Raw genomic sequence first — 10,757 nt, 5'->3', positions numbered from 1 at the left:
AATAGTAAAGTAGTAATAGAAACAGAACAATAGAGTAACTAATTGGAATTCCAGAACAAGATAATAGAAGGGAGAAGAGCCAATAATCTGTATGGGGAACAAAAATTAAACACAGCCCCTACCTCACACATATACATATATGAATTCAAAGATCACCCATCAACCTAAACATTGAAGCTACAACTATTACCCTCTAAAAGTAAACATAGGAGACTATGTTTGTGATCTTGGAGAAGATAATCATTTCTTAGCAAGAAGGCAAAAAGCATTCATCTTAAAGGAATATCATTGGGAATGCTGACTTTATCAAAGTTAAAATTTTCTGCTGGTCAAGAAACATGAAGGGAATGAAAAGGCAAGCTACGGACTGGAAGAATATATTAACGGCACATATATCTGACAAATGGTTAGCACTGAGAATATCAAGTTATAAAGTACTCTTACAAATTAAAAATAAAAGAAAAACAACTCAATAAAAAATGAGCAAGACTTCAACAGACACTTCATTAAAAAAGATATATGAGGGGCGCCTGGGTGGCGCAGTCGGTTAAGTGTCCGACTTCAGCCAGGTCACGATCTTGCGGTCTGTGAGTTCGAGCCCCGCGTCAGGCTCTGGGCTGATGGCTCAGAGCCTGGAGCCTGTTTCCGATTCTGTGTCTCCCTCTCTCTCTGCCCCTCCCCCGTTCATGCTCTGTCTCTCTCTGTCCCAAAAATAAATAAACGTTAAAAAAAAAAAAAAAGATATATGAATGGCCAGAAAGCACAGGAAAAGGTGCTCAACATCATTAATCAGATGAAAATTAAAACCACTAGAGGACCTAGCTTGACACTACTTGCATGTCTAAAATGATCAAGACAACACTATGTGGTAGCAGGAGGGAAAAAAAGACAACACTTTATTGGCAAGGATGTGAAGCAATTGGAAGTCACACACTTTGTTGGTGGGAGTGTAAAATGACACAACTACTTCGGAAAAATGGATGTCCCTGCTGTGTTATAAACTGTGCTTTTTACCTTCCTCTCTTGTATTACATGGGCCAAAGCTTTCCCCTTTGTGCTTAAGCTGGTTCAGATCAGGTTTGTCTTGAGAGCAGCCAGGGAATTCCATCCTACACTAAAAGATAAGATACGTGGATGGTACCACTGGGTATGTGTCGCTGTTATGCCAGGCAATGTGGAACTTGGACCGCTTAACCACAGGTCCATAGGCAAGGACTCGAACGTCCCGCTCAGATACGCATCCACAAAGCCAGAAAGTCTGAACTGTGAACTACATGTCATTTGTTCCTCTTTCCCTGGCTGTGCCCTTGTGTTTTCTGCCTACAGTGGCCTTCTGATGCAGACAATCTGGGTCAATAAACATGAATGGTTAAAGAAGAAGGGAGAGGAAAATGAGAAAAATCATGAAATAATAAATGGCAATGGTAAAATATTAATTTGAAAACCAACTTTGGGGACTTGCATAATGTACATGCAGTCCACACAACCATAAATTAAATATTAGCAAAAACAATTGTATAATTTTCATGATTATACAGACTGTGGCCTTCAAAAAATGCTAGTGGCAGTAGACACAGTACTACATTTAAGTAAGACATTAAGTAAGATACTTGCACATTCCAAGAATTAAGGCAGCTGGGCCTTACACAGACTAGTGGGTACACACAAGAACATTCTGAATTGGAGTTCACATTTTTATGATGTTAGACAAATGCAGTAATAAATCAAATGGAAAACATGGTATTAATTTACCTTCAAGTCCCATGTACATATAAATAACCTTAAACTATCTGTGTGACTGCAGGGTATACTTTCCTTCCAGAGCTCTGTATTTCTCAGGCTTTCAAGCACTGGAGAAACCAGTCAGGTGGGACATATATCTGGATCAACATTATTTCTGTTGGAGACATTCATTCTTCGGTTCTTTACCTTGTGGCTCTTGGCTTACTCTAATGCAGCCAAAATAACCACCTGCTACTTTGCTTCACCATATTTTCCACTTGACCTTTCTTAACATGTAGAACTTTGGACAAAGAATAACACATACCTGTGTCATAATGCACAATAAGTCTTTTGCTGTGATTGCCCACAGTCTGTGGCTCAAAGTCCACTTCCAGTTGCATGGACTCTCCCACATTAAGAGTTCCAACAGGTGGCTCTACGGAGAAAGGCCTGCAGCACACATGGAGACGCACCATCAGAACACATCCTGACACGTGTGAGAGGAGGAGAAGATACAGACAGGACTTGTAGCTCTGTAGACAGCTCAGACCCCCCGCCCCAACTGAATGAATCAGAAGTACAGTACACTTTACCCCCTAATGTGAAAGATTTGGGTTTTAAGGTTAAAATAGCAGTAACAGATCAACAAGTCTAAGAGAAATTTAAATGGTATCATAATATTCTTGTTTGTGTCCTTGGCTTTCAGCCATTCTTTTAGCATTCATTGAGTGATTCCAGCGGTCAGACTTAAAACATGTATGCAAATACTGTGAGCTGCAACAGAAAAGTACCTTCAAAGGGATAGAAATCAAGTTTTGTGACAGTTCAGTGAAGTTTTCATAATGGAAAAATATATCAGAGTCTCAAAAGATCACACAATCACAGGAAGATAATTTGAGGGCAGTTTAACAAGGGGTCTATTGAAAAGGGGCTTAGGGATATATAGGAACTACAAAAGATGATACATCCCCCAGGGCTATAAACAGTAAAGCCTTTATGACCTCTAGGCCCAAAGAGCCAAGGAGCAGCGGTGGTTTTGAAGCCCACAAGAGTCCTACTTGAGAATGCTGCCTTATGAGGAGCAAAGAGCTTCAGTCAAGACAGACAGCCCAGGTGGCCTCACAGAGAAGACACTAGGGGAGAAACTGTCCTGACCTCACATCCTCCTGTCTCATCACCTGTTGGGACCCCTACTGGCTGAACCGAACTAGAAGCCAAAGCCTTGGGAGTCTGCTGACCTAAGCCATACAGGTCAGCCCTCTGGGTGACAGCAAGCTGGAGAAGGGTGGAGAACATTTAGAAAGGCAAACTGGGGGGTGTCTGGGTGGCTCAGTCGGTTACGCGTCCGACTTCAGCTCAGGTCATGATGTCATGGTTCATGAGTTCGAGCCCCAGGTCAGGCTCTGTGCTGAAGCTCAGAGCCTGGAGCCTGCTTCAGATTCTGTGTCTCCCTCTCTCTCTTCCCACCCCCCTCCCCTGCCCACCCCCATTCATGTTCTGTCTCTCTGTGTCAAAAATAAATAAACATTAAAAAAAATTTTTTTTTTTTTTTTAAAAGGCAAACTGGGGACAAGTCCTGTGTGGAAAATAGAATTTGGGCATGTAGACATTATGGAGTGATAGGATAGATTTGGGAACAGGAAATAGTTTCATCTAATTTCCCTGGAAGTGTTAAGAGAGAAGCTGGATCTGACCATGAAGTACCTTAAATAACTTACAGCATTCTTCCTTTTCAATAAAAAACCCAGCCCATTTAATTATTTTCATGGTCCATTTCACTTCTCTAAATTGCTAGTTTTTCAAAGTAATGCGTTGTACAATGTATCTGGCAGGCTAAGCTGCTTCTGATTATTTACTTCCATCACAACCATTTTTTAGTTTCATCCCTTAAATCTTTCCTTAGATAATGAATTTAATGTCAGAAAACCTGAACTTTCTTTGGTGAGGAGATAGCTGTGGCAAGGGTAGCACTTGGTGGTACCTGTGATCATCATTGCAAGATGTTCAGTGCTTCCTACCACGGGCAACTGTTTATTTCCTCTGGGGCTCTCTACTTGGATCTCCCTCTACTTTCACTTCTTTATCTTCCCATGCCTTTGTGATTTTCCCACACCTACAGCACCAATCCTCCAGCGAACTCCGGACATTTCTGTCGAGGCTCTATGCAGTAGTGGTCCTTAGCATGAAGCCACGTAAGAAGTTCAAAATCCAGCTCTGCCATGACCTTACACAGCAAGTCACTGAACATTTTGTCTCTATGGGGGTGATGACAGCACCTACTTCATAGGGCTGTAGGGGGGACTAAAGGAGCTGGTACAGGTGAAGAGCTTAAAACAATGCCTGGCACATAGGAAGTGCTAAACAAGTGTTTATTATTATTTATGTTATCTCTCTCACTGGCAGCCTCTAGATGGGAGATGGCCTGAGGATGATCTTGGCTGTTTAGATGAGTTCAAGGTCTTATTATTCTCCTCTCAATACTTCACACTGCTCTAGGGATACTGCAAAAAAACATACACAGGTAGTAACACATTCATCTTTGTTCAAACACCTTCAGCGGTCCTCATAATCTATGTAATCAAGTTCAAAGTCCTAGGCATTTGAGGTCCCATGAAATCTGCTCCCAACTACATTTTGCATTCTTATTAAACACATACATCTGTCCAAATGTCCCAAACATCTGTCACATTCCAAGTCAGAATGGGGAGGGACAGGGTGAGAGGGCTCTGCTCTCTACACTTGAACCTCACCTAGCACTGCATCACCTCTTCCAACTAGACTGTGCCCTCTACACAGACCACTAAGGTCACACAAGAATACTTACCATTTTCCACAGGTCATACTTCTCCCAAAGCCACTTAAAATTGCTCAGACTCAAAGCCACCTCTTAGATAGACTCTTCCCTGATTCTCTCTCTTGTTAACAAAGCCTCTTTCCTCTCAGAGCTGTGACTTTCTTTTCACTTCTTACTTCAGTTCACCTTGTACTACAGTTAGTTTTCATGCCTGACCCTGTCAATAGCTACAGACTCTTGAGATGACAGGAAAGGGAAAGCAAATAAACTTCCATGAGCACGGACTCCATACTGGGCACTACACTGGGCACCTTACATATGCCAAACCTTGTAATCCTGGAAAAAACCTGCAGTAAGTAGGTACTATTATTGCATTTTAGACATGAGAAAATAGATGCTCCAAAAGGGCAGGCAACTGGCCCAAAGTTGCCCAACAGGTAGTGGTGGAGTTGCCTTCAAGTTCCAGTTCTTCCTGCCTACCCAAACCATCCCTGAACATAGAAACCACCTAGTTAGGCTTATCTTTGTGTCTCTCACCCCCCACACAGTTCTGTACTCACAGAAGTCTCTCAGAAGAGGTTGTAGATTGAATTTTAACCAACTTTCAGAGTGAAATAAAAATATCTGTAATCATTAAATAATCTTTATAACATCTTGGTGGAACAAAAAAGGAACAGACTTTCAGTATCTCAAGAATCCCTGCTTCCTGAGATGAAGGTAAGTCATCCAAAATAAATCTCACAGTCTTAAAAGTTTTTTCCTTCCTTATGGCATCAGTAAGAGTCTTAAGAATTGACAACTGGGCCCAGTTTCCTGACTTTGGGAACAATGTTGTGATATTTTCTTCTATCTTTGCTTCCCTAGTTTCTAATATTTTTCTTCCTACATGGTGCTTTCATTTTCTTTTCAAACATTTCTTGGTGGCAAAAGGCACAGTTTTGAAATCAATTGGATAGCATTATCTCAGTTGCAAAACCCAAGCTAATTTTCTATGGACAAGGAGACCCCTCTCTAGGACCTCCAGAAATCCAAATTCTATACAAAGTAACAGATACTTTCCTGTTGTGCCCACTGTGGGGTTTATATTATATTAAATTTCTTCAGCAGTTAAAAAATCACCTGGGATCACCAATGTTACTTAGCCTAAGCTTTCTCAATAAATCAGATGTTAATTGGGTAGAGTGTGTTAAGTTCTGGTGCTTAAATTGTCTATAATTCGATTTCGTACTTCATTTTTACCACAGACAGACAGGCTGAACTGGCCAGAAAATATCAAGTATCAGAAAATGCTCTTAACTAAGAGGTAAAAGGCATTGTCTCTCAAGGGCATAAGGCTGGCTCTGTCTATCAAAATGTTTGGTTTTGATGTAATATTCTCATTAATACTGAGTGCTTGATTAGGGACAGAACCCGAGTTCGTGAAAAATCAGGAGACATAACAAAGATTTTGAGTTTTCGTTCAATTCCCTATAAACTGCTCTTGAAAACTAATATTCTGGTTCAATTTAGATTCAATATTTTAGCAAAAGGTCAAGATTAGCTGTTATATTAAATATGGAATATAATATTAGTATGTTTTCTTCAGATAATCTTTCTTATTAGCTGATTCCTAACCTGAGGCTTTAGAGTTTGAGATTGCTTCCTAAACTTTTCTATTGCACCTTCCAAAATTAATCTTACTTTAAGAGTCAAAATTATTCTGGTACCTACTAGACTTGCACATCAAATCTGTAATAAAGTTGAAGAGTAATTGTTTATGTTCTCTGTATATTTTACAGTACATTGCAACTCCTTTTATTCATATAAAACCCATTATGCCTATTTTATAGTACTGGGAGCATTTTTTTTTTTTACTTTAAATTATTGTACAGGTTTATAGCTGTAGCTTTGCCTTTGTGATATACGGTTGGACAGGCATCCTATAAACATTTATTGAGCACTTATTTCTTCTAGGCACTATATTTGATGCTAGGAAAATACAAATGAAAAGAGTTAGATACAACCTTTGCATTTGAGAAGCTCATATTCTAATGAGGGCAACAGACAGGCAAATAAAGTTTTATTTTTAAAATTTATATGAACCCAACCATTTATGAACTTAGCCATTAATTAAATCATTATTTCAATAAAAAGAATATGATCTGTTTTTTAAAGAATTTCCCATGAGATACTGTTTCTGTGTATTGACTCTAAACGGGACCAAACAGGAGACCCTAGGTTTTTTCACTGCAAAGTCTCACAGTATATCCATTGCCCTCCCATGTCTATTGGCAATCATATTAACTGAAAGAGTGGTCCTCACCCTTGTGGGGGCAACAAAACCACCTGTGCATTTTTTAGAAAGGATGCTTGTCAGGGCATCTCCCCAAGATTCTGATTCAATGCAATGTGACCACAAGTTCAATTACATCCTTTCTCATTGTAGCCAGCAAGGTTCTCAGTCGAAACAAAAGAAACCAACTCTGGCTAACTTAAACAGAAAAGGAATTTATTGGAAGGATTTGGGGTAGCTCACAAAATTGAAAGCATGGTTGGAAAATACAATTTTGTGGAAAGAACAAGAAATTACTGTATCATGAATAGATACTATATCTAAACAGAAAAGCAAAAATATTTGCAAACAGGGAATTTGAGAGATTGATGAGAGAGATGAGAAGCCCAACTTAAGATGGCAAGATTCCTCAGGGGTTAGTAACAGCAGTTAGCCATTTCCACTCCTGGGTTGGAGACACAAGAAGAGGAGGAAGTGTTATCAGATCCTGGGGACCTGGAAGAAGTTGAAACCACGGCAGGCTGCTCTGCTGACAATTAGAACCAGAGAGGAGATGGTTCACTGCTGGGGACTCTGCTGGAGTCTGAGAGGGAGGAGGAGAAATGCCCTGGCTGTTTGCTACCCTGCAATCTCCTTCTAGTGCCCTCCCCTTTCCCCTCAGTGGTCAAACCCAACAGGAATCCAGCTGGCCTAGGCAGCTAGGAAGGCTAACAGCCCAGAGATACTGAATAGAGCCTGGGAAGGGCAAGGAGTGGATCTGAGGGTAAGTAAGCCCAGAACTGGCCCATGTTAGTTCTGATCTAGGCTTTTTCTATTAATTTACTGGGGGAACTTGGATAAGCCATTTCCCTTATCAGGCCTTATTTCCATCATCTGTAAAATGGGAATGTTGGACTAGAGTTTCTGATGTCGTTATGATTACTAGCTAGTCCTTGAGTGGACTTACCATTTTACCTTGCAAGTATTTCTATATTCGGAGAAGATGATTGGCATTCATAGTTATATGGATAGAAAAGTTTTAGATCTTGTCATGCAACTTCACACTATGAAATCCATGCAGTGATTTTGCTTCACTTTTGTATGGCTATGATATATAATAAGTTCCATTTATGTGTAGTTTTCAGGATTCAAACATTCCAGGAAGATATGCTGCCTGCACCTGGTTTTCCACCTTAAGTGGATTTTATTTTTCACAGGAAAAATACCAGTGTAACAGGAAGTTTTTAATGTGTATTATGGAACGTGGTTGTGGAAGGCCCTTTTAAATAAAAAAAGGTTCATGCTTTCTAACTCATGGTGAGCTAGTTAACCTGCTTCTTTCTCCTTCAGTCGAACTCTGTGAATCTCACAAGATGGCAAAGTCTCTATAGGCCCTTATGGACAATGTCAAAAGACACTAATCTTCAAAAGAACTTTGCCTTTGCCTTTGCTGGTTGACTTATAAATTAGCTCAATGGGTCTTGCTTCTACCTGGGATGCAGAAAGCTAGAAAGAGGTTGCCCACCCTAACAATGAAGAAAAGCCCGCTAAACAATAAAATCACAACTTTTCTCGAACCAATCAGAAAGGAGATGTTGCAGAGCAAACAAGTAGCCTGAAATCTAAAGATGGACAATCCGGGGCGCCTGGGTGGCGCAGTCGGTTGAGCGTCCGACTTCAGCTCAGGTCACGATCTTGCGGTCTGTGAGTTCGAGCCCCGCGTCAGGCTCTGGGCTGATGGCTCAGAGCCTGGAGCCTGCTTCCGATTCTGTGTCCCCTTCTCTCTCTGCCCCTCCCCCCTTCATGCTCTGTCTCTCTCTCAAAAATAAATAAAAACGTTAAAAAAAAATAAAGATGGACAATCCACCCGCCCTCAGGGGAGACGGGAAAGGTACAGACCATTATACCTGTGGCAGACAGAACTTCCCACCAGGCAGAAGAAACAGCAAGAAAGAATGGAACAGAAAAAAATGTTTGAAGAGTTAATGGCTGAGATTTTCCAAAAATAATGAAAGATCTAGGAAGCTTGGAACCTCATGCAGGATGGAAACCAAAACTAAACAAAAGCAAAACAAAATCCTTAAAACAACAAGACCAAAGACAAAAACAAAACCCACATCTAGACATATCTTATTCAAATTGCTAAAAATGAAAAATAAACACAAAATCTTAAAGGCAGCCCAAGAAAAAAGACATAGTTATGTACAGAGGAACAAAGATAAGAGTTATGGCAGGGTTCTCTTAAGAAAAATGTAAGCCAAAAGACAATGAAATGACATCTTTAAACTCCTGAAAAAATTATGCAGAACTGTCAGCCCAGAATTCTAAAGTGTAGAGAAAATACATTTCAAAAATGAGGGCAAAATACTTTCTTTCAAATAGACAAAACAGAATTTCCAATAGAGCTGTGCTACGAGAAATATTAAAAGTAGTTTTTCAACCAGGAGAAATAGGATACCAGACATAAACTTAGACCTACATAAAACTGTTCAGAGATAGTGATGCTCCTGGGATGCTCCTGTGAACAATAAACACAAATCCCCTCCCAAGGGATGTGCCTTCCACCCACATTATGGCAGCCCTACCACCTACAATATGGCAGAACAGGTAACCTGAAAGCTCTTCCACCAGAAAATACCTAGAAAGACTGGATAAAATATAACCTATATAAATGTGCAGCTGAGCATGCATTAAAAAAAGGCAAATCTACAGGATTTAAAAACAAAGAGGAAGCTAAGAACCAGAGCAGTTAGTCACTGAGCTAATGCTAGGTCTGACCTGGATTCTCAATAACCTTAAAGCCCTGGTCATTTTAGTTTGTTTGTTTTATTTAAATTCAAGTTAGTTAACATATAGTGTAGTATTGGTTTCAGGAAATTTAGTGATTCATCACTTACATATAACATCCAATGCTTAACCCCAATAAATGCCCTCCTTAATGCCCATCACCCATTTTAGCCCATCCCACAGCCACCCCCCTCCAGCAACCCGCAGTTTGTTCTCTATATTTAAGAGTCTCTTATGGGTTTGTCTCCCTGTCTGTTTTTATCTTATTTTTCCTTCCCTTACCCTATTTTCATTTGTTTCATTTCTTAAATTCCACATGAGTGAAATCAAATATTTACCTTTTTCTGACTGATTTATTTCACTTAGCATAATACACTCTGGTTCCATCCACGTTGTTACAAATGGCAAGATTTCATTCTCTCTGAATGCCCAGTAATATTCCATTGTGTGTACACACACACACACACACACACACACACACACACACCACATTTTCTTTATCCATTCATCAGTCGATGGACATTTGGGCTCTCTCCATAATTTGGGTATTGTTGATAGCACTGCTATAAACATTGAGGTGCATGTGCTCCTTCGAAGCATTTTTGTATCCTTTGGATAAATACCTAGTATTTCGATTACTGGGATGTAGGGTAGTTCTGTTTTTTATTTTTTCAGGTAACTTCATACTGTTCTCCAGAGATGTTGCACCAGTTAGCATTCCCACCAACAGTGCAAAAGAGTTCCCCTTTCTCCACATCCTCACCAATATTTGTTGTTGCCTAAGTTGTTAATTTTAGCCATTCTGAAGGGTGTGAGGTAGTATCTCATTGTGGTTTCGATTTGCATTTGCCTGATAATGAGTGATAGTAAGCATCTTTCCGTGCGTCTGTTGGCCACCTGGGTATCTTCTTTGGAAGACTGTCTATTCATGTCTTCTGCCCATTTAGTCACTGGATTATTTGGTTTTTGGGTATTGATTTTGATAAGTTCTTTATAGATTTTGACTACTAACTCTTTTTTTTTTTTTTTAATTTTTTTTTCAACGTTTATTTATTTTTGGGACAGAGAGAGACAGAGCATGAATGGGGGAGGGGCAGAGAGAGAGAGAGACACAGAATCGGAAACAGGCTCCAGGCTCTGAGCCATCAGCCCAGAGCCCGACGCGGGGCTCGAACTCACGGACCGCGAGATCGTGACCTGGCG

General features: G+C 40.2%; 1 protein-coding gene across 1 annotated transcript in view; it reads right to left on the bottom strand.

Moving 5' to 3' along the window:
- Positions 1-1,949: 1,949 nt before the first annotated feature.
- The window catches only part of LOC121010055 (hydrocephalus-inducing protein homolog), an 85,679-nt gene continuing 76,871 nt past the window's right edge, over positions 1,950-10,757 (bottom strand). Inside the window, exon 7 of the mRNA XM_040443455.1 lies at positions 1,950-2,172. Coding sequence (XP_040299389.1) covers positions 1,950-2,172 — 223 coding nt within the window. The remainder of the gene's footprint in view (positions 2,173-10,757) is intronic.

This window comes from Herpailurus yagouaroundi, unplaced genomic scaffold (genome assembly GCF_014898765.1).
Source record: "Herpailurus yagouaroundi ecotype Mexico unplaced genomic scaffold, PumYag 190, whole genome shotgun sequence".
In the NCBI taxonomy this organism is placed as follows: domain Eukaryota; kingdom Metazoa; phylum Chordata; class Mammalia; order Carnivora; family Felidae; genus Herpailurus; species Herpailurus yagouaroundi.
The sequence above is the reverse complement of the archived record's forward strand: the minus strand, read 5'-3'. Positions and strand labels throughout refer to the sequence as shown.